General features: G+C 44.1%; 2 protein-coding genes across 5 annotated transcripts in view; one reads left to right on the top strand and one right to left on the bottom strand.

Moving 5' to 3' along the window:
- Positions 1 to 8,699, bottom strand: part of RPGRIP1L (RPGRIP1-like) — a 78,514-nt gene extending 69,815 nt beyond the window's left edge. For 2 of the 3 annotated variants that reach the window (XM_014528423.1, XM_005880295.2), the window contains exons 1-3: positions 8,642 to 8,699; positions 5,071 to 5,162; positions 3,329 to 3,476 (exon numbers count right to left, since the gene is read on the bottom strand). In XM_014528423.1, coding sequence (XP_014383909.1) covers positions 3,329 to 3,476; positions 5,071 to 5,155 — 233 coding nt within the window. In that variant the 5' untranslated portion in view covers positions 5,156 to 5,162; positions 8,642 to 8,699. Of the gene's footprint in view, positions 1 to 3,328; positions 3,477 to 4,014; positions 4,103 to 5,070; positions 5,163 to 8,641 lie in introns of those variants that run through there. The other variant, XM_014528424.1, reaches the window with a different exon arrangement.
- Positions 8,700 to 8,895: 196 nt separating this feature from the next.
- FTO (fat mass and obesity associated) overlaps positions 8,896 to 24,687 on the top strand; it is a 264,978-nt gene continuing 249,186 nt past the window's right edge. The window contains exon 1 of one of the 2 annotated variants that reach the window (XM_014528433.1): positions 8,896 to 9,054. In XM_014528433.1, the coding sequence (XP_014383919.1) occupies positions 8,968 to 9,054 (87 nt within the window). In that variant the 5' untranslated portion in view covers positions 8,896 to 8,967. The remainder of the gene's footprint in view (positions 9,055 to 24,687) is intronic. The other variant, XM_014528432.1, reaches the window with a different exon arrangement.

Below are 24,687 nucleotides of genomic sequence, written 5' to 3'. Positions count from 1 at the left end.
AATCACTGTGAAGACTTCAGTGCAGAACCTGAATAATAAATTTCAGGTTTTGATGTAACTATTACTGCCTGTGAAGAACCCTTTGATGATAATTGAAACCACTGGGCAACAATCTGCTTTATAGCACTGACAAATAACAGTTTCCTAAGGCTTATCATTTAAGGTTAGTAAAGAGAGGACACATATTTACTCCATATGTTCCTCAAATGCAATTTTTAACGCATGACCTTATGTAGGAATGCTGTATGCACTTAACTGTAGCTACAGATTGTGGATGTGGTGGGTTATATCTGCAAGCCACAGTAAGTTAAAACTTTTGGAAACTGTGTTAAGACTATGCAGCATTTATGTGATATACTGTTTTCAGTTTCTCTAGGATTAAGACGTACTACAAATACAAAAGTGTTAGAACGCAGAGATACACACATATAAAAGCACCATGAAAAATTCAAAAGAAAGAAAAATGTGCCATTAAACGTTACTTAGCGCCCAAGAGACATGCATGGTTAATGGTAGAAAATAATTAGGTACAAGGAGTATTATTTTAATGCTACCTTTGGGTTTAGGCATAAATTGTGCTTTTGACATCTCAGGAGAAGTTTATACCTTGGATTCTTTTAAGTTTTGATAAAAACTGGTTAGACAGAACAAAAGACAGAAAGGGCACATGGGGGTGATGTAATATACACGCCGAGAAAACATGCCTGACAGTGAATGGAAAAATCTTGGCAGGACAAGAAAGAAAAGGTGGCTTTGATGAGAGACACAAGTTCAAGACTTTACAAAATTGGTCGCACATCTTCAATAGCTGACTCTAGTTTATAGTGAATCTATTTTTATAAAGACCCAGACAGGAGATTGAAAATAAAAACTCACTTCATTTTTCTTTACATGGGGTTTGCTTTATTTTAGCATGGTTATGGACAGAAGCTTTTACTTAAGAGAACAAAAGTGAAATAAAAAAAAATCCTTAATAGCTTTGGGATGTCCTAGAACAACCTCTTTTTGCCCTGAGCGGAGTCCTCCGTAGCAGCGGTGGTAATACCCGTCTATCTACACTTGGGCTTCTCGGCCTACAGCATGCGGCTCGGGGAGAGCTATGCATAACATAATCAGTGAAGATTGTTTTCTCTTTCCCTCGAGGCACATCCATTAAACATGCTTTATAAGGGATCCAGGATAATAAAAACCAAGATCCAAGAGCACCACAAACCCCCAGTGAAATCATCAATGGATTAGTTCCTTTCCACCGAGTCCAGAGGATGACAGATCCTCGGGAAATCGGGGCCGGTATCCTAGCCAGACAGAGCCACGAACCTTCCCAGCCCTTGAAGAAGTTCGGGTCCGGAGCCCCACCCAACGCTTAGCCCTGGAAATGTGGCAGCCACCTCCACGAGGTGCCAACTAGACAGCCGCGTTTCCTGTTACAGAGACCGAGAGAGAGACTCCATTCAAAAGAGAGGCAGGTTTAAGCCGAAAAAGCCGTCAACATCTACAGGAAAGTAAGTGACCACACTCACTTTTTAAGGCACGAGCACATGGACAGAGGGGCTTCAAGCTCTTTCAGTCCTTTCTCCAGTAACAGCAGTCATTTCCATTGGTTTGCTTATTTGATGTTAATGAACCATAAGCAATCAGGTAAAGTCTGAGAACTCATGTGGAAAGGTGGTTTATCAAATCTACAGTTATCCTAGAGTGACACTGATTTATATCGTAAGGATACATTTAAAGGCAGTTTTGCCTAGGTATCTAGGTAGTGTCAGGGGTGTGACACTGAGGAGGAATGTAGAGCTTTGGGTCACAGCGGTCAATAGATCATTACTCTCGGGTCTGAGTGAAAGAAAATCCCAGGAGGTTAATGGCTTGAACATACCATACGCTAGTGGCAGGGAGATAAATAGAACACATGCGTACAACTTGACTCCCAGCCCAGTCCTTCTTCCATTAAACTACATGGCTCATTATTAAGTTGTTTTATATTTTCTGGCTAGGACAAATTACTAATGAGGTCAAGGTTGTGAATTCAATTCTTTTACTGACCAATTACGCTTAGAAAGAAAAAGAATTGTTTAGTGGTGAGAGACCACATTCCTCATTCTGACAGGCGGACATGTGTGTGTTACTGGCCAGAAAAGGAATCAGGCAAGTGGGTCACATGTCCTGAAAACAGACATCATCACGACTCAGAGTCAAAGCCCGGCACACAGCAGCCCGGGGGCATCACAGCGAAGCCCACGGGGTAGGAACCGAGCTAGAGTCACCTCTTGAGAGTAAATTCTAAACAGAAAGAAACCCATCTTCTTTCCTGGCTGTCCTACCTTTTCATTTAACCTAGAACGTGAGTATGAACACAGACCTGTCTAAAGAAACCCATCTTCTTTCCTGGCTGTCCTACCTTTTAACCTAGAACGTGAGTATGAACACAGACCTGTCCCTGCTTCTAGAAGTGAAAGCACTTTTTGTTTCGAAAGCCACCCATTCAGAAGAGAGTCATCGTGTTTCCGAACAAGAGAGAATGAAGGAATATCGCCTCTTACGAAATCATCCGTGCAGAAATTTTTGCATGCAAATCGGAAGTGACACTCTTTCTTCAGAAACGGCTGAGACTCTCTGATCAATACAGACTCTAGACCAGCGGTTCTCAACCTGGGGGTCGCGACCCCTTTGGGAGTCGAACGACCCTTTCACAGGGGTCGCCTAAGACCACCGGAAAACACATATATAATTACATATTGTTTTTGTGACGAATCACTATGCTTTCATTATGTTCAATTTGTAACAATGACATTGGGGGTCACCACAACATGAGGAACTGTATTAAAGGGTCGCGGCATTAGGAAGGTTGAGAACCACTGCTCTAGACTAACTCAAGCGAAGTTAAATGTGTTCCAGATACTGAAGTGATGTTTTCATTAGTAAACCCGAAAGTTTAAGGACACATGCATTTTAACAAGTTAAAATAGCTAATTACTTTTTAAAACTTTCATTTTAAAATCAAGACGTTTAAAAAAACAGATGCTTTGGCCATTTGCTTATTAAACTATAAATATGAAACCCGAAGTTATTTATAGATATGATACACGCATGGCACACTTAGCTAGGAGCTCTCCCTTTCAAACAGCAACTTCGGGCATAATAAACACTTATAATCCTCTTGGTTTATTCTTATAGTTTTTAAGAGTTTCCATTTTTGAAAAATTGTATTTATTTACAACCTGCCTGGCTACAAAAAGGATTCAAGGTGGAGTTTTCAATTAAGTTTATAAAAAAGCAAATCCTCCAAAACTTTACAGTCAGGAAAAAAAAGCTCAAAGCTTTTTATCATAACCTTTTAATTTTATCCTCTTGCTTGCGGGCATGCTGTTTAAGTAACATGTTCTCATCGTGCAAACGCAAAAATCTGTCTTCCAGTTCCTCACGACTGATCCGTGACACGATGACCTGGTGAGACTTCATCGTCCGTGTTGCTGAAGTTTCTGCAAAAATGCCAAGATCATTCATAGTGGGATCACTTAAACTAGTCTCTAAGCATGGTAACTGTTGACATTAATATGAGATCAGATGCACTCATCTCAGATTTTTCCCTTTGTGACCCAATTAAGACTGCTTTTGAAAATATTATAGCATTGTTCACATCACTGATCGGAGGTCAGAATAAAAGCCTTTGCTATTAATACTTTATATGCAATATTAAAGGATAGGAACAATAATAATATCCACTCAAAAAAGGATTCTAATAACCATTCTTTAAGATGTAAGCTGGAACTCTGATTCAATAAAGGATTTTCGACTTATATACTGAATGTTGAAAAAACTAAACTAGACATTTTTTGTTGGTTTTTTTACAAAGAGTTTTTACAATAATCTGGTGAACATAACATGATCAAGATATTTTTCTGAGCCACGGGTGCTGGGTTATAGAAAATAAACTATATAAAATTTGAAAGACCAAAAAAGAAACCCTTCACAAATTATTTATAATCTATCTTAAATATTTTTAAAGAACTTTTATACCTTTCAGCATGTGTATATGATATTTTTTACATATGCTTAAGTTTGGTACTTTCCATATCACTGTGAAGTCGGTCGATTTTCAGCAATCCTCCAAAAGAAACAAAGAACAAATGGACAAAGATTAAAGCCCTCTGGTGGAAAACTGAGGGCAGGAATTGAATTAGGGCATCAAATCCCAATACAGAGCTTTGCACACTTAAAATTTATTTGCATTTGAATCGCTGGCACTCTGCCAAAAATCTAAAGCAAAGCTTATACATGTTTTACTTTTAACAATAAAAACCGTATAATCCAATTTATCTTTTTCAATGAACAATGTGTTGACCACCTTTCGGTGGTAGTTCAAGGTGACCACTGGCACTCTTCTGATGAACAGGTGTGTGAACATGCCTTCATGGGATATATTTGATGTCACAGTCTCTCAGTGACCAATGCAGTGGTATGACTGTGTGGCTGACACACCGTCCGCACAAAGAAAAACACAGCTCAACATTCCTTAAAGCTATGCTTTCACTTCTTATTTTGAAAGTGCTTTTTAGCTCTACCGCAACCACTAAGATATAAAAGGATAAAGAAAACGTTCAATGTATATTAATTTGATAAATTAAAGTCAATATCACGTGGGTAAACAAACCATTTTGAGATACTCTACTTGAAAGACAAAACATTTTTAAATATGGCATTTCCTCCCATATAAAATGTAAATGTAAAGAAACGTTTTAATGGCGAATGTGATTGAAGCCAGGCAATTCAGGTTGGAGGCTTGATACTCTCTGTAGTTTCTACTGATGTGTGGAATTTTAAAAAGATGATTTATAACAATTCTTTATCAGAACAGAGGGGGATTTTACATTTTCTATGAGCTGTTGATAATTGATGCATGCAGTAAAATACCATATGTTGTTCTAAACACTCCATCCTCTCGTTTAGTCCAATCAAGAGCTATACAGTTACTTAAATGGCTTGGTTTGTATAAATATCAAAAATACTTTAAATTAAAAGTAAAGAAGTTACTGATCAAAGTTCATAACTGTAATAAATAACAGCTGGCCGTACCTTGTAACCCTCCCACTCCAAAGAGGTTCAGACCTATATCTTTCACAGGCAGGTCTCCTGAAGTCTCATCAGTTGGACCAGACATGGCCTATCTGTGGAGAAAAAGAAAATTCAAATAAAATCTTTCCAAGTTATAACATGAACTAGGCAATGGAATGAACCAAATAAAATGAATAAGGCACTAGAACTTTAATGGACATCTTATTGCCCACATGTGCAGCTTGAAGAAGATGAAAGCTCCCATTTTAAAAGTAATACTACATTGAATCATGGCGACAGTGTTCCTTTCAACAGGATATTTCCTGTAGTTTGCTTAGGAAATGAGGTCAGATTATCATTCTTCCTTCTCCCATCTTCTTATTCCTCTATCTGAAACAAAAACAAACTCTCCTAAATTTAGAAACACCTCCTCCCCACCCCTCTTCCCCCTTCCCTGTCCCCCAAAGAAAGCAGATATCTTGGAAAAAACGCAAGTCAGGAACTTGATTCAAATGGTTGTGCTATTACTTGGTAGCTGGTCAAGACACCTAACCTTGCTGAGTTTCAGCTCCTTAATTTAAAAATGGGAAGAAAATAATACCCATCTCACAGAGTTATGCTGAGGGCGAGATGGTAAATTAAAAGCATTTACCACATTTGCCTGGGATGACAATATTACCTGAATGTTAATTTTCAGCTTGATGTGCAAATGCATGGGTAGTTCCAAGTTTTGCAAAAGAGGTTTCGTAAATTCACCAGCTGGGTTGGTTTTTGTTGTGTCCTGTTTTTGTTGCTATGAGGCCCAGGTCCCAGGGCTTCCTCCTTCAGCATACAGGCTGTCCAGCCAATTCTGGCTTTTTTAGTTTCTATTCTTTACAGAGATGCACGCATGGCTGAGTTTTGTATGTGGATGTGAGTGATCCAATTCACATACCATGTATAGTATGCTTATATTTTCACTTCAATCTACCCTGAAAGCCAAATGTGAATTGTCAATGGAGATCCCCTAAGGCAGAGGTTCCCAATCTCTAAAATGTTGGTCCTAGAATGTCAAGTCCAAGCAAATTGCAAGCTTTTTGGTCTTGCTCGCCTCCGTCTTCTCAGAGGCTGGCCCAGAGTTGGCACACAGCAGACATTCGCTAAATCGTTGTAATGAACGGTGTTGGTGGAGCGTCAGGGTGTGTGGACCCAGACGTGGTTGACAAAATCTCCTACGCTTACGTGTATATGCAGTATCTTTTAGCGGGAGGGTTCCTAACTTTTGTAATAACCGATCAAAGGCTGAGAACCTCTGCATTTTGCTGTGACACAAACGGCTAACGGACGTTTGCCTGGGTGGGTATCTAGCTCTTTTGCAGACAGCGCTACAGAAAAGGTCAACGTTAGGAACCAGATTACCCAGAAGTTTAAACCCAGGACATTTGTAAAAAGGGTACCTTTTCCATGAGAGAGTTATGGCGGCTTTTATAATAATAAGGCTGATGATGGTGTTAGCATTTATTGAGTGCTCCCTGAGCTGTGCGAGGCACTCTTCAAAGTGCTCTGCTTATATGACTTAAAGATCTCACACTGTCCTTGTGAGGTTGTTACGCGAATGATTCCTACTCTGCAAAGGAAGACACGGGGATGCGGCTTAGGTAACTTGCCCACATGGCACACATCTAAGAAGTAACTGTCTAGCCCAGTGGTTCTCAACCTTCCTAATGCCGCGACCCTTTAATACAGTTCCTCATGTTGTGGTGACCCCTAATTTCACTGTTACAAATTGAACATAATTAAAGCCTGGCCCAGAGTTGGCACACAGCAGACATTCGCTAAATCGTTGTAATGAACGGTGTTGGTGGAGCGTCAGGGTGTGTGGACCCAGACGTGGTTGACAAAATCTCCTACGCTTACGTGTATATGCAGTATCTTTTAGCGGGAGGGTTCCTAACTTTTGTAATAACCGATCAAAGGCTGAGAACCTCTGCATTTTGCTGTGACACAAACGGCTAACGGACGTTTGCCTGGGTGGGTATCTAGCTCTTTTGCAGACAGCGCTACAGAAAAGGTCAACGTTAGGAACCAGATTACCCAGAAGTTTAAACCCAGGACATTTGTAAAAAGGGTACCTTTTCCATGAGAGAGTTATGGCGGCTTTTATAATAATAAGGCTGATGATGGTGTTAGCATTTATTGAGTGCTCCCTGAGCTGTGTGAGGCACTCTTCGAAGTGCTCTGCTTATATGACTTAAAGATCTCACACTATCCTTGTGAGGTTGTTACTCGAATGATTCCTACTCTGCAAAGGAAGACATGGGGATATGGCTTAGGTAATTTGCCCACATGGCACACATCTAAGAAGTAACTGTCCAGCCCAGTGGTTCTCAACCTTCCTAATGCCCCGACCCTTTAATGCAGTTCCTCATGTTGTGGTGACCCCTAATTTCACTGTTACAAATTGAACATAATTAAAGCATAGTGATTAATCACAAAAACAATATGTAATTATATATTTGTTTTCGATGGTCTTAGGCGACCCCTGTGAAAGGGTCGTTCGACCCCCAAAGGGGTCGCGACCCACAGGTTGAGAACCGCTGGTCTAGCCACTTTTTTGATTGTCACCAGTGGGAAGAGGGAGTGACCTCTTACTGGCATCTAGAGGTCAGAGATGATGCTAAACATCCCGCAGTGCACAGGAATCACAAGTATCTGCCTCCCATGCTATGGAGATTGTGATGCTGCGTGCAGTGCTGCCAGGCCTCTCCACCACCCTCTCATGCTCCCTCCATGCTCACTATGCTCCTCTCAGCCTGTTGTCCTTTAGATTCCCCAAATCCAGGTACCCTGGCCTTGCTCAAGGCCTTCGCTGACTCTTTGTCCTCTGGGGCTCAGCTCCAATGCCACTTCCCCGATCATCATCCTGTGTTAGATGCCTCTTCCTCCCAATTTAGTCACTGTTTATTGCTGTTCCAGCAGTCATCTCTGTCTGAAATTATTTTATTTGTTTTACTGGTTCATTTCTAGTTCGTCTTCCCTAATAAAGTACCAACGAGCATCTTGAGGCAGGTATCTGTCTAGTTCACACTTGGTGGGGTACAGTGCCTGGCACCGAGTGGACACCACCGCGAATATTTCTTGAATGAATAAAGCACTGAGACTAAAATGCTAAGCAAAGTCCCCGCCTTTATGCAGGTAACAGGCTATGGGATAACAAGGCGATAAACAGACCAGTACAAATAATTAAACAATAGGCCACTCGGGAGGCTTACGGGTGCACTAAGCAGCTCCACACCCAGGTCAAATAAGCGAACTGTGTTTAGGATGTGAGCGATCCTAAAGGCGTGGATAAGCCCAGCAATTCGCATCAACTGCCCTCAGCGAGGGTTTAGGTCTGGGCTGCACATTTTCAAACCGGGGCTGGGCGTGGGGGCCATGGGCGGGGTGTGGCTCAGGCCTTGACGATGTGGGGGTTTCTCGTGCTAGGCTCTTTTTCACGCGAGCAGAACCCCGGGACCTTCTCCAGGCCGTGGAGCGACCCCAGGACCCCGGCCCGCGCTGCAGGTAGGGAGTCGGCCACCTCTATCGCCCTCTCCTCCCCGAGAGTACTCACCGCCACTCTCTCCCCGCGGCTAGCTAACCGTTGCTATAGCGCCGCCGGCCGAGAGGAGCATGGGAAAAACATGGCAGGCCCCATTGCCTCCTGGGAAATGTAGTTTTCCTGGAGCTCCTTCCCCGCCAGTTCTCAGGGCTTCGAACTACGCTAGCCCAGCTGTGGGACCTGGGAAATTCTAGTGCTCTAGATCCCAAGGCGCTCGCGGGTGCCGCCGCGGTGCAGCCTGGGAGTGGTAGTTCTCGCGGCTCTAGGGTAGCGTGGTAGCGGACGGGAGCAGGACGCCGAGAGAACTACACGCTGGAGGCGGGGTCCAGAGAGAGGGAATGTACAATCCTGGCGGTGGCGGAGAAGGTTGTAGCGGCAGCATGAAGCGAACCCCGTCTCCCGAGGAACGAGAACGCGAAGCTAAGGTATGTGGGGCCCTCCGGAGGCTGGGGTCTTTCGTGCACTTGGAGCGAGGGGCAGGGAACCGGAGGGACTCGGCTGGAGGGCGAGCAGACGCGCGGTCTGAAGCCAAGCATGAAAGGGCCTTGTCAGCAAGGAAACCAGAGCCCTTGTGGGTTATACATTCGTGCAGGCCTGGTCCTATTGGATCCGCTCACAATTGGAAGACATCCATTTGCTTGTTCTGCACCTACCTCCTTGGGTGAATCTGTAGCTACTCTTGTGCCTCAGTTTACCGGACTCCCAGATGACTGTGATGGTACCCGCTGTGCCTTTCTCTTTGGTAATAATTTCGGAGGAGTGAGGTCAGATATGTTTTTTGGAACAGTTGTCTTCAGTGGACCACGGATACGTTCTGTTTTCAGCACAGCAGATAGGAACATTTAACTACAATCCCGTTACCTACGGTTGGAGTTCAGCCTCTAGTAGTTGCCGTTCCATGGGATGAAAATAATAATTGCAATAGCAATTTTTAAAAATAGCATTTATCACATGTCAGGCTTGCATTGAGTTCACACTGTTTATATTATTTCATATTCTCACCGCAGCGGATTGCAAGATAGATATGTATACAGATGGAGTATCAACAATCCTGTTTTACAGATGAAGACTTGAGTTCCAGAAGAATTGAGTGTTTTCCTTTCTCTCATCCCCCAAATCAAGTCCTGTTTGTTTGTCTAAATATATTGGTAATCTGTCCACATTTTTCCAGTTCCACCTTGGCCTATGCTATTACCATCTCTAATGGACTGGTACAGTAGTTTCCTTATTGGTATGCACTCACTCTATACCAGTGGTTCTCAACCTTGGCTGCACATTAGAATCACCTGGGAATCTTTTTAAAATCCTGATTTCTGGGCCTCATCCTTCGGAAATTCTGTTTCTTTTTTACTAATGTTGTGGCCTCACCCCATAACAAAAAATTAGCATTGGTTATGCTTATATGCATGCATACAAGTCCTTCGGTTGATCTCTTAACCGCCCCCCGCCCCAACGCTCCCCATTTTTATTTAAGTTTTCAGGTACCTGTACTAATTGATTAACATATTAGAAGTAAGGGGGTCCCAGGAAAGGGAGAAACCAAGTTATGTAGGGGAGGGTCGATTTTACGGAGTTCCTCCTGCCACCCCCCCAAATCGTCTCCACAATTGAAACCACTCCAGCAATTATACTAGGGAGTCCCATTCCTCTTTTTAACATTACTTGAAAGGCAGTTCCCCTGGCTTGACAGCCCTGGCTCCATTTTAGAAGTGGCTCCATTATATTATTGTTTATGTTTTCCCTCTTTTAATCAAGCTCTTTCCTTGAAAGCAATGATCAGAAAACAGCACTGGTCAGTTATTAAAAACATCACTGGCCCTCTATTATCAGGTGACTCATTTTGAGTATTTCGTGCCATTGTTAGTCCCTGAGGCCAGGAGGGCTCATTCCTGGTATATCATGCCCCAGGTAGAAAGGAAAATATGTAGTTTGTTCTTTCCTGAGGAGCCTTAGGCCACATCTGAGCAACAAGCGCACCAGAACACAGGAACCCTGTGTTGTCATCATGTTTCTTTAAGAGCAGGGCCTGGGTTATATTTAGTTCTAACTTTATTTTATCGGAGGGGTTTTATCCAAGTACAAGAAGTATTAACAACAGGGCAAACCCCACCTTGCCTAACTAGAATGTTTTCAATGCTGCGGTGATCATTGTAATACTCGTCCAAAGAAAAGTATTCTTAAACATCTTCAGTAGTTTCTTATATGAAAATTAGAGGCCCAGTGCACGAAATTCATGCTCAGGTAGGGTCCCTAGGCCTTGCTGGCAATCAGGGCCAATTGGGGGCTTTCCAGCTGCTGGCCAGGGCCTTCCTTCATCCCGCACCGCCCCCTGGTGGTCAGTGCACGTCATATTGAGCGATCGAACTCCCGGTTGAACTCCCGAGAGGACAATTTGTTTATTAGGCTTTTATATATATAGATTTTATAGGCCTTAGTGACCATTTCAAAACATTGATCAACATTTTTCAGAGGAGTGTTTTTATAACATTGGGCTATACAAAATAAAGATTTCTAATAGCAAACATTTTTATAATAACAAAGTTAAGTTTGAATAATAGATCTAAATCAAGAACAATACCCGAGGGCCATCAGCTGAAGATATTAAGTAACCAGGATGTGTTAGTGGGCGCTGTGTTGAATCATCTGGCTTGTGCTAAATCTGGTACCTTTATTGGCACCGACATCACCAGGTGATAAGCATCCAAGAGTTAATGCTTTTAGATTTAGTCACACATGGATTAGCTCAGAGTCCAGAATAGATAAACTTGCTGTTTCAAATAAAAAACCATTAATAAAGTTTTCTGTTTTTTGGCGACCGCTGCCTTCATATCATTTAAAAAGATAAATGTTGTTAGGTTTAATAAGTTATAAAACTTATAACTCAGTAAAAGGAAGTTTGCTATTTATGTATGTACTCACTGCATTTTTTTACCTCATTTTTCAATTTTATTTTTTGCATTTTGGCCTTTTAGTGAGGTCCTGAGAAGGTTCTTTTGGTCTCTACCTTCCACCTGGATTATTCTGGATTATTTCACCCATTTGGCTGATGGTAATTTAGGAAACTAAATCTAGGGCATTTTTGATGATGGGCCAATGATCAGCGGATTTAAGAAAATTAAAACTTGCCCTGACAGATTCTACTCTGTCCCCTCTCCCCCAAGTTTATCTTGATCTTGTTCTTGACATCTCTTTCAAGGTGTGGGTCAGGCTTTAATCACCATTTAGTAGTTTTGATTGTCTCTTCTAGACAGAAGGGTTAATTTGTTCCTAGCTTCCAAATCACTTTAAAAACCTTCACTGAAAATTAATTAAATGAATGAGTAACAGTAAGTTCTTGCTACTTTCTATGATTTCCAGATCTCTTTTTTTAAAATATTTTTTTTTTATTGATTTCTGAGAGGAAGGGAGAGGGGGAGAGAGAAACATCAATGATGAGAATCATTAATCAGCTGCCTCTTGCACGCCCTCTACTGGGGAGGAGCCTGCAACCCGGGCAAGTGCCTTTGACTGGAATTGAACCTGGGACCCTTCAGTCTGCAGGCCGATGCTCTATCCACTGAGCCAAACCGGGTAGGGCTAGATCTCTTTCTTAATCGTCTTGTTGGTTTTACACATGAAATTTGCCACTTGGGAAAAGTCTTAGACACTTATTTAACACGTTTAACACTTAGGCACTTGAAACAACCCTGGGGTTCGTTGAAGGCAGCACGTGTCTCTTTAATCCTTCCATCTCTCCAGTATACCTGGTGAGTGTCTCGCGCGGAAGAGACGTTTATCTGTTGAAGAAAGATGGAATGGTTGAGAGCCTCCAGCGTCTGGTACATGTTACATGTGAACTCTTAGTAGCATCACACTGGCTCCCTGGATCAGAGGATTTATTGTGGCTGCGTGTAGCTCCAAGGCCGTTTGCTTCAAGAAAGTAGGGACCCACATCTTTTTGGTTTTGATCTTCACCATTCTGTCCCCAGCACTTAGATGAACATGGTGCCAGGCCCAGAGTCAACCTTCCGTATTCATCAAGCGAATGAATCATGAGCATCACCTGTTACTTGTCATTAGGTTTCGTAACTAGATGGACCTGGAACCTGAGAGGAATAATGGAAACTGGTTAAATAACTCTACGGGTTGTCAGTGACTTCACATTCCACATCAACACCGTATTCATTTCGAGACACAAGACTCTGCTCTTTAACACATGCGTTAGCAACGGTCAACAACTGTTTCCTACTGTTCTCTTTCAAATTTCAACGGCCGGTTTCCCCTTCAGGTTTGGTGTACTTTGTGGTTGTTAGTTTATTATGGTAGATTTCTTGGCAAATTTATATTTAAAGGGTGACTTTGACTTCTAGAAGGGAAGACCTCTGTAGTAGACACTGGGAGCCCAGCGCACAATTCGAAATCACGTGGCGCCGCCCACTGCCTCTCAGGCCCTTGAAACAGCTGATCAGGCCCTCCCCCAGCGCAGGCGTCCAGAGGCCCCTGCTGCCCCGCCCCCCGCGCTGCATGCGCAACCTCCTCCTGTGAGGTTGACCCGTTACATCCTGGTTAATTAGCATATCTCCCTATTTTATATATATACATATAGATATAGATATATATAGATGGTACTTTTGGAACCTTAAAATAAGGCACTGTTGCCCGGCCAGTGTGGCTCAGTGGTTGAGCATTGACCTACAAACCAAGAGGTGACGGTTCGATTCCCGGTCAGGGCACATATCTGGGTTGCGGGCTCGATCCCCAGTAGTGGGTGTGCTGGAGGCAGCCGATCCATGCTTCTCTCTCATCATGGATGTTTCTTTCTCTCTCTCCCTCTGCCTTCCTCTCTGAAATCAATTAAAATATATTTAAAAAAAAATAAGGCACTGTTTAGAGGAGAATTTAGAGTTCTGTGAAATCCATTCACTCAAACCTTATGTTCTACAAACCGATTCTGTAACATTTTACAGCGTTTTCTCACCAGTTGATTTTCCGATGCAAGCCGGGAGGACTCTTGGGGACAGTTGGGCCGGGTCAGGGCGCATTGAGGGGACCAGGATTTGCGTAGCTAGGAACCTGCATCCAAACATTTGTCCCTGGCGCAGGGCTTCTGCTCACGGCCCACGTACGTCTGAAAGCCGAACCTTGCGTCGGGGCTGTGGGCTTGCATTTCTGTTTATGCTCCACGCACCTGTCCCGTTGCCATGCCATCACTTACGCGCCCTGTCGTTTTGGGAACGACCTGCCTGCAAAGCGACCGTGCCGTCCTCCGTGTCAAGGAGCTGCCATGTGGACAAGTGGCGGTGGAGACCTCCACGGCCGGTAGAAACCAGATGGAAACCTCGATGCGGAGGACCCCATCAGGTTGCATCTGGTCTGAAAAGGAGATGCATTCCCAGGGCACGAGTATGCGCCTAACTGCTTGTGGTCAGAGCATTCAGAGCTCTGATTTCCGCGTCAGCCCCACGCCTGCCCGTGGCCACCGTCAGTAAGTGAGGGGCTCACCCGAGGCCCAGCCTCCAGGGCCGGCATTTCTGCAATAATAATACAGCGTGGGCTGATGGGCCCCCTAGATCCCTCCGCAGAATTGGGCGTGATTCACGTCCCGAGGCCGTCCTCATATGGATTTTCTGTTTCCAAGTGCAGCGTCCATCATCTCACTGTTTTCCAGTTGGCCATGTTTTGAAAATAGAGATGGAAAATTTTGCTGATGAATTAATTTTTCTTTCTTTCTTTTTTTTTTTTTTACTGTCATCAGCATGAACATTCTGCGTTGTTTTGCTTGGGAATAGCACCCGGCAAACAAATGCCAGCGTGGCAGCGTGCGTGAACTCTGGCCCGTTGTCATGTCACTCGTGTTGTTTAGGTAAACAGCGTGCCTGTTTTTCGCCGAATCAGCAGCCAATACGCTGCGAGCGATTTCTGTGTTAGTCGCGGTATTGGCTGGCGACACTATTAATGAGACAATAATTGGGACAGCGTAGTCATTGTTCTCCTAAAACAGGATCCCGGGATTGGAGCTGGCCTGGCAGAGGCGTCGCCCATGCAAACCGAAAGGCAGGGACGGGGCCCGGTGGCCGGTGCGGCCAGCTTTTAAATTCATCAGCCCGCTGCTGCTTAAGTTGTCCCAGCTGTTAATGCCGGAGCCATTACCGTAATGGACTCGGCAAATGAAGGGGAACGAAGACACGCACACTTTATTACCAGAGGGGCAATTTTCTCTTCATCTGTAATAGCAGCCGGGCCTCATATTGATCAGACCATCAAGATACTAATCCTCTGTAAAATTACTTGTTATAACTGAGAATGCGCTCACCCAAATCAGTCTGCGTCCTGCCTGTCTACTGACTATTGAATACAGACCGTGAGGCGGTTTATTTTTCATGATTGAAAGCCTCTGCCCCGGAAACGGGCGGCGCTCCCCTCGCCACACGGAGCACTTCATCTCGGCGATAGCCCAGGGTTGTCTTTTTGTTTTAAACAGAACATCACCCACTTAATTAAGGAGCGAGCGGCTGCCTCGCTGCCTGAGTTATGCGGGTGTTTTATGGGCCCCTGGATTTATTAAGCATCTTGTTTGACATTCCGTCCGCGGCTCGTGCTGTAAATAAAAACAGGCCCTTCTTGCCCACAGTAGACATTTGCAGGTAGCAAATGTCAATACGTCCTCGAGGATGCGAGGTGCTTTGATTTATATTTCAGGCGCCAGGTTGCGCTTTGTCGATTGAACCCGTAGGCGGGATGCGGCCTGGTGGCTTCGGCGCAGCAGATGGGCGTTTGCGTCATTGCCTGAGAAAGTTTATGGTCATTTCTGCATCCTTGGTTCGGTAGATTGCTTTTGAGACAATGAGGCATATCTACTCCCCCCCCACCACGCCCTTGTGTTTTGTGAGAAATGACTACAGCTACATATTATTATAATTACAGGAAGACCTATTCAAACCCGAGTTCTATCTTCTTTAATACTTAGAATTTTAGGAATTATTCCTTAAAATTTCCATTTTTCTTCAGTATAGTCCCCACATACATTATATGTTTATTTGTACACAGACTCAGAAGGCCCTTGGCAACATACATATATTTTTTTTTATTCTAATATATTGTCATTGCTTAAAGCATTCGCGTGGCCTTCTCAAAAGAGTTCATTCAGAAATTAGTCCTCTGTGTGCCGGAATTGTGGTCGGGGCTGGAGACTCAAGGATGAGTCAGATACAGTCTTTGCCATTGAGGACCTCAGCTCAGCAGGGAGATAGGCCTACGGACAAATAATTACAAGAACGCAGCATGGTCAATGTTCAGATCCACTTGTGAATGCAGTTCCTGGGAGTGGATGCCACTTATGGGCACAAGATTAAAATCAGGTCCTCGGCTTTTCTTGCCTTATTACCAAATGCAGAGTTGTGCAGTTTAATCACACTTTCAGACTTGTGTGTGAATGATTGCTAGCTGTTTGAAAAAGACCAAATTTCCCTCCCCCCCCCTCACAGGAGGCTTGTTTACTGCCCCCTGGAGACAAAGGAAAGATGTGTCAAAGTGTTTGATCAGTGACCAGATCTTTGGGTCTCTATAGAGTTTCCCATGGAGACCACTTTGAAGGAAGGGGATGGTGTTTATTTGCTTGTTTATGTCCTGGTGTGTATAGTATAATTAGTCTTGTTGTTTTAGAGTATAGTTTGTCAGGAGAGACTGGAGCCTGTCCTGGTGAAGAGCATGGATTTTGGAGCCAGGTTGCCTTTTTTTTTTTTTTTTTTACCTCCACACCTTTTACTTACTGGCTGGTAGATCTTGGGCAGGTCACCTGATGTCCTTGAGCCTCAACCTTCATCTGTAAAATGGGGATAATAATAACTGTGAAGATTAAGAGATTGAATATATATTAAGCATTTAGAATAGTGATGTGCATATATTAGTATTCTGGTATTAAGTATATTAATACTAGAATTCTAGCATTAAGAATTATTTTGGTATTAAGAATATTAAGTAATGATAGTTATTGGCATATATAAGTGCGCTATAGTCATTAGCTACTATTATTGCCATGGATGTGGCTAGAGGCAATGAAATTATTTTATTATTTTCACATGTGACTTATGAAAGACAACTTTGTAAATGTATGACCACAATGTGTATGGCATATAAGATAGTGAAGAATTCCTTCTTTAAAATATTTTTCTGATTACATAATTATTTATTATTTTAGAAAAATTTAAAAATATAGAAAAAAACCCCAAACAGGAATTTAAAAGGTCTCCTGTAATCCTCCAGGGATAACCACTGTGTTACTTAGTATACACACTGGTGTATTTCTTAAAATATTATTATGCCTATTATATGTACAATATATGCAGTATGATCCCAATTTCATATAAAATATATGGACACATATTTATATAAGATGTATTTTTAAACAATAGGAATCATAATGTGCCTATTTTGTACTTGGCTCTTTATTGTGAATATTTTCCATGTCATTACAATTATATGGTATCTCATCATTTGGATTTTTTTTTTTTTTTTGCTATTATAAATTATCCTTCAGCCTGGCCGGTGTGGCTGAGTGGTTGAGCGCTGACCCATGAACCAATAGGTCACCGGTTCATTTCCTATTCAGGGCACATGCCCGGGTTGTGGGCTTGATCCCTAGTAGGGGGTGTGCAGGAGGCAGCCAATCCATGATGTTTCTCTGTCAAGGATGTTTATATCTCTCTATCCCTCTCCTTTCCTCTCTGTAAAAAAAATCAATTTAAAAAAATCAATCAATCAAATTATCCTTCGGTGATCATTCTTGCACATAAATCTCTGTGCAGATCTCTGGTATTTTCCATAGGGTCATAAGAAGAAGGTGGATTGTCAGATTAACACAGGGGTCCTCAAACTTTTTAAACAGGGGGCCAGTTCACTGTCCCTCAGACCGTTGGAGGGCCGGACTATAGTTTAAAAAAAAACTATGAACAAATTCCTATGCACACTGCACATATCTTATTTTGAAGTAAAAAAACAAAACGGGAACAAATACAATATTTGTATTTGCATGTGGCCCGCGGGCCGTAGTTTGAGGACCCCTGGGTTAACATTTGTAAAGATTTTGGTTTGCATTGTCCAATGCCACCCAGACAGTGATGCCGGTTTCTGCTCTGCTCTGCGAGTCATTATAACATGAAAATATTTGCCAGTACGGAAGCAATGCTGTAGGAGCTCATTGCTGAGTGAATTTGTATTTTCTTAATTATTAAATGTATGGTTGAATTCCCTCCTATCGTGTTTATTGGCCAAATATAGTTCCACTATAGTTCCTTTGTTCATTTTACTAATATATATTTATTTTTTCTTGTTGATTTATAAGAATACTTCCTAGACTAGGGATATTATTTATTAATCATGTGATGGAAATATTTTTCCTAGTTTGTTTATTGCTTGACTTCTACTTTTTGGATTTTGTTATTCAAAAGTTTTCCTTTGTGTCTATATGGGGGAAATTTTCCCACCTACATATCCAATTAATGGCCACCTGTATGTCCTTGCAGTTATTTTATGTTTTAATTTTTTTCATATAGTTCTTTAATGCATCTAGGATTTTAGTATGATATGGAGTAGTTATCTATCTTGTTCTTCCCAAATGGTTAACCCGTTATTCCCACTACATTTACTGACTAATTTGAATGTCAGAATACTCAGATATGCTTTTTATTCTGTTCCTTTTGTTTGTTATTCTTGACACACCATTCTAATGGTCAGAGTTTAATGATACCTTTCAATGTCAACCCCACCCATCACACCCCCACCCACCCACCTGCCCACCCACCCCACACAGGAATTAACCAACTCCAACACTTTTCATCGTGTTGTGTAGACTTCTACGCTTTTTAAAAAAGTTATTAAAGTATAGTTGGCATACAGTATTTTATTAGTTTCAATGCACAGCATAGTGGTTCGACATTTACATATCTTACCAGGTAATCTGCACACTCCGTCTAGTACTCATCTGTCACCAGGCCACGTTACCACACTGTCAGTGACTGTATTCCCCTTCGCCTTGTCACTCATCCCTCCACCCGCCCTCCTCTGGCAACCATCAGGTTGTCCTGTGTTTCTAGGAGCCTGTTTTTGCTCACTGTTGTTTTGTTTGTTTGTTTCCATGGCTCTTCACTAGAGATAGCAGCTGCTGTCTCGAAGGGACCCTTTGCTGTAGTTGGGAGGCTGGCTTCTCGGATTCTATCTGTCGTTACCTCGGTCATCTCTGCTAAGAGTCCCTCAATCTCTCTCTTGTTTCTTCAATCGTAAAATGAGCTCCCCTCCCTGCTTCAGCTGAGATGTCAAAAGATAATGAATGTAAGAGAATTTTGAACAGTCAACATGATATATAGATATAAAAATGATGTACAATAGAAAGCTTTTACTAGTGTCTTATCCACCACTCCACCAGCCCCGTTCCCCAATATAGAAACGATCAAGGTCTTTGGAGCAGAAATTGTTATTATTTTTTTAAATATGGCTCTGCCCGCTTTAGTTCACTGGATAGAGTGTCGGCCCTCAAACTGAAGGGTTGCGGACTTGATTCCGGTCAAGGGCACGTACCAACTGAGCCACCCAGGCCAGCGCTGATAACAGGTTGTTTTTAATCCCAATGCAGAGTGATAATAGTATTCTGTGTAATTGTTAAATATTCTCTTTTAGAACAGCATTCACTGAAGGACATCATATCCACCAGGGTATGATATGGTTGACTCATAACATTTCTTGGCAAATGGTAGCACATAGAGACTGAAAGTTGTGTTTTTTGTTTTTACTTCACAGAGCATTTATTTACCCTCAATTGTTTTTAAATTTTTTTATTTTTTTATTCTTTTTATTTCAGAGAAGGGAGAGGAGGGAGAGAGAGATAGGAACATCGACAATGAGAGAGAATCATGGATTGGCTGCCTCCTGCATGCCACACGCTGAGGATCGAGCCCGCAACCCGGGCATGTGCCCTGACCGGGAATCGAAGTTTGACCTCCTGGTTCACAGGTCGACGCTCAACCACTGAGCCACGCTGGCCGGCCTACCCTCAACTCTTGATTTGCTCTCCATCAACAATAGAAGGCCTTTTGTTTGAAGTGTTTTGTGTATGTATATGTAAGGCAGACCACCAGAAAGCCTTAGCTTTCGGCGGTCCTTTAGCCAGCGAGCGCTGTGCGTTTCAGAAGAGTTTTTCCCGAGCCGCCCAAGTGGCCCGACTCCTCTGGCCATTCCATCTCCTGCTCTTCCTCCTGTTTTTATTTAAGACTATAAAGTTACTTTAGTGTAACTGCTGCTGTCACCTTTGCCCTCAGCTAATCAAATAGTTTACCTTCAGGGAAGCATTTATCTCCCACTTTCATTATTATTATTTTTGTAGCTGTAAAGATAGATATTTTATGTCTGCAGAAGGCTGTAACAGTGAAACGAGGTATCGATCTGCTGTATTTAGCAATTTCTCTCCACCTCGCCATCAATAGCGTGTCAGCCTCTGTCTGTACCGTGGTTGACCTCACAAATAGCTCTTTATGCTCCCATTGGATTCAAATGATATAGTATGCTGAAAACTAAATCAATGAATGATTATCAAGTTTTTAGTATTATTTCATGACCTGGAGGCAACTGGTACCCCTGGCGCTGAACAGTTGGGTGCACAATGAATATGGCAAGGTGAGTGTGTCTGGCTCTTGCTCAGCCGAGAGGGGGGGAAAACAGGGCCACCTGCCTGGGTTAGCTCAGACTTGCAGACTAATGATCTTCAAGCGTTAGGGCCTTCAGGGAAGCATCTCGCCCTGCAGAATCAGACACAGAGAAGAGCAATCCCTCCAGTCAGCTTTGTTCCCTGCCCCCCCCAACCGTGAGCAGGTAGCAATGCGTCTAAGATTATTTAAGCTCTAAGCATGTGGCTTTTGCTTTCATTTACGGAGGAAAGATAAACACAATTGGATGCTGTGTCATTATGCCCCTGAGGACCCAACCGAAAGGCACCCCGTAAGAGGAGGGAGAGCCACCTCGGTCCAGGTCTGAGGGGACCCTTGGCTGCTGTCAGCGCCTAGAACAGATACCGCGTGTGGGAGTTCTGCTCCTCTCCTGATCTGTGGAGCGTTGAACCAGCAGGAGCCACTAATTTGATTGCTTGTGAATGCTGCCGAATCCAGCAATAACATCCTACATAATAAAAGCCTAATATGCAAATTGTCCTCTCCACCGGGAATTTGACCGGGAGTTCTACTGCTCGCTATGACGTACGCTGATCACCAGGGGGTGGCGCGGAACATGGTGGGCTTCGGCAACCTAGGCTGGCAGCAGGCAGCAGTGGAGGTGCTGCTGGCCCCCATGGGCCCTGACGAGAGCGGGACTGCGGTGGGATGGTGGAGCAGGTGAGCGGGCGGCGCCAGGACAAGGTGGGTGCCAGCAGGGCCCGCTCGCCCTGCCGATTGCCCTGCAGACGGTGACCAGCGGTAGCAGTGAGGGGCAGGGCCGCCGCCTGGCTCCCAGGTACTAAGGGAGCCAGGCAGGAGCCCAATTGCCCTGCAGATGGCGACCATCGATGGTGGCGTGGAACAGGGCTGCCGCCCAGCTCCCAGATGCTGAGGGACCTGGGCGGGGGCCCAATGACTCAGGCAGAGGGGGCCTGTGGGGGCCTGGGGGCCCAGGTGCTGCCCAGGGCCCAGAGGTCAGGTGGGACCTGCCCTTCCACACCAGACGCTCGCGCTTTGATCACCAGCCAGGCCTAGGGACTGCACCCGTGCATGAATTTTGTGCACCAGGCCTCTAGTTTTTATTATATTCTTGCTGAATCACATATATTTAATGAAAGAACCTTGTAGATATTGACATTTGGGCTATGTGGAAAAGTGGGCGGGGAGTGATAGTGGGTGAATGAGGAAAATGGATCACGTATGAATCAACTGCATTTGTCTCTAAGAAAGTGCCATTTTGGTGTATTCCTTTGTCCATCATCCCAGTTCAGAATGGTAGAGTATCGAGGAATTCAATTTATTGATTGTCAAGGACTCTTGAGGAATTTATTTATTGATTCATTCCTCAGACATTTATTGAGAATCTACTATGTTCTGGTTAGGGAGATAGGAGATGAGGTCTAGCCCTTCCTCTTCATGGGAAAACTGACCTGCTCACTTTCTCAAACCCGAGAATCGTCTGCCTGCCTTATTCCTGCCAACGGCCATGCCCACCCCCAGAAGACATTTGAAGATGGAAAGTAAATGGTGGGTTTTATGACCACAGTTTAATGTCCAGCCAACTTCTGTGTGTCATCTGCTTGGAAGGAGGAAGTGGGGAGCCCTTTAGGCAAAGTCACAGAGCAGAAAGGCCGGAGGAGGGAATTTGGCCCAGCCCTCCGACTATGGGGCTGACAACAGATTTGGGTACGACACCCTCTTTTTCCCATAGTAGAGACCGTGCTGACATTTTAATAAATCGAGCATTGGGCTTTGGTCCCCGTCAGTCTGTTCAGAGATCCGCCTCTTCTAGATTCTTGGTTTACTTCTGTGACTCATTATGAATCTGCGATCTAAATTTTTGTTCTGAGTGCCATCAGAGGACTCCGTGCTGGCCGAAGAAGTTCTTCTTTTCATTTGCCCTCTGTCCGTCCACATTGAACTTTGAGGTACTGCCCAGGTCTCAAGTGAAGGGCCTGCGGGAAGAGGTCCCTGCCCCTGAATTCGGCCTCTGCGATTTTGTGCCCCGTGGATGCCTGAATAAGAAGTGAGGAATTTCCCCCTAAAATGACCCCTCAGGAAAGAGAAGCAGGCCAGTGGGAGATGGATGCGTGCTCATAGGTCACGTAAAATAGCTTCCGTGTGGTTCCCCGTGGCTCTGTGTCAGACACTAGCTGAGCTCTTTTTGCTCGCACGCAGGACAATTAGTTGACCTCTGTACAAGCTTTAATCATGGTGTGTCTCAGTCTCTCTTGTTCCTTAGCGTTGGCAGGTTATCTTCGCTCCCCAGACTTACTTAAGGAAGTGATAGTGATCAGGGCTTAAGGAATGACTTTAGTGCTGCAGTCGATGTCGCCCATCACCTTTCTATAAGGGTCGTTTTCAAGTTCATGCCACTAAAGGCTGCCTCTGATGAGGGCTACTTACGGCTCTATTTGTGGCCGGAAAGCCCATTGTTGGTGAAAAGGCTATAAGAAGATCTGTCCAACTTAATTCTGGCTCCACGCCAGTCACTTTTAGAGACAATCATAACGGCTTCTAAAGAAGGGGAGCCATTCCTGGTTACCCAATCAAGATCAGGGGGAAATCTCTTTGTCAATATATGTTAATACACACATCTGAGTGGGGCCACGGGCATCCACTTCATACAGAAGGCATAAGATCTCACACTTAGAATTACAGATGGGTGTGTTTATGTCATGTGCTAAACTCTGCCTCTTTTGTGAGCAGACCAAAACAAAAAATGTTTTGATAAGTCACTGTGTACTAAAAATTATACCGCTTTCATGAAATGAAATTATATATACAGTTATATTCACATGCTGTCATAGTAAGATGATAATATTAAGATGAAATGATTTATTTTTTTCGATTATTTTTTTTTTATTGTACACACTTATGAACATTCCTGTAAAACGGACGCCTGGATTCTTCGGTGCCATTTTTAATTGTACACTTAGATTAGAAACTCCCTACAAGAGGAATAAACAAATTTCACATTCTCTTTCCCTTCTTCAGGATCGGAGATTGTGTACGTGTCTGTGGCTACCTAGGCGTCTAAAACATGGCATGCTTAAAAGCACGGCTGAAGCCTGATGCTTAACGGTATACTTTGCATGCATTTGTGACTTGAAATAGGGAAAGAAACGTCAAATCGGAGACAGCTTGAATGGCAGGCTGTCGGTGTGGAGCCTCGTGAATTGGCAGTGGTCTCATTTAGGACCTTCAGACGCGTCTCCGCCCGGACAGAAGGAGGAGGCTCTGCATGTTCCGGAGGAGACAGCCACTCCTCGCCGCCGCGCAGGAGGCAGCCGTGCATGACAGTTGCCCTCCGTTGCCGGCTTCTCGGAGCTTCACCTCTGACCCTCCGCTTAGTCGCTGCGCAGCGGTCGGAGCAGGTTGGCGATGGTGGTGAGTGACGGGCATTGGCCTGCAGCGTGCTCGTCATTATCGGGCTGTCAGAAGGAGGTTTCCATCCGGCCGGCCCCCTCTGTGCAGCAGCCCATAGTGCTTAGCCTCCGAGGCTGTCAGCCGCGTGATCCAAGGCGCATCCAGATCGGAGGACTGAGTGCGTACACCTTCAATCGGAAGACAGGAAGTCTGTCCCTCTTCTTTTCTTTCCCTCATTTCCCCCTTTTTTTCTTTTTTGGTGAAATAGATTCACATGACTTGGCTTTCACGGGGCCAAGAGGTTGAATCTGCTGCCACGGTGTGAAAAGCGCACGGCTGTCTCCTGTGGTCTGCGTGTTAGACGTGAGCCGCTCTGCCCGTCGCCTCTCAGCCCCGTCCTGCGTGCTCTGTCAGCTTCAGCCGTCGGTTTAGGTTTCAGGGCCTCCATGCTAGCCCCGTGGCACCGGGGTGAGCGGACAGGATGAAGCGTTTCCGTGATGTTGCAAAGGGATGGGGAGGCCAGCGCGCGTGATTTGTGCTGTAGGGATTAGAATTTAAAATAAATAACGAAGAGGTTGTGTATGATTGTTATCTCATCCCCCCCCCCCCCCCCCCCCATGGTAAAGAAACTTGGACACAGGGAGTTTAACTGGCTGCATAAGCCTTAGAAGCTCCAGAGGTCTGTCTTTGGCAATATGTTTTTCAGAGAGAGAAAAACACGGCTGTGCCTGCGGACCAAAGGGTCCCGGGTTCGATTCCGGTCAAGGGCAAGCACCTCGGTTGCAGGTTCCTCCCCGACCCCAGGCCCTGGTCTGGGCTCGCGCAGGAGGCAACCAATCGATGTGTTTCTCTCACATCGATGTTTCTCTCTGTCTTTCCCTCTCTCTTTCACACTCCCTAAAAATCAATGGAACAATATCCTTGGGCGAGGATTAGCAAAAAAGAAAAAAAAAGAGAAACACAGCCGTGAAAGCCCTCTTTTCTCCTAAGTTTGAAACTCTGCATTTTCAAGCA

This window comes from Myotis brandtii, unplaced genomic scaffold (genome assembly GCF_000412655.1).
Source record: "Myotis brandtii unplaced genomic scaffold, ASM41265v1 scaffold633, whole genome shotgun sequence".
In the NCBI taxonomy this organism is placed as follows: Eukaryota; Metazoa; Chordata; class Mammalia; order Chiroptera; family Vespertilionidae; genus Myotis; species Myotis brandtii.
The sequence above is the reverse complement of the archived record's forward strand: the minus strand, read 5'-3'. Positions and strand labels throughout refer to the sequence as shown.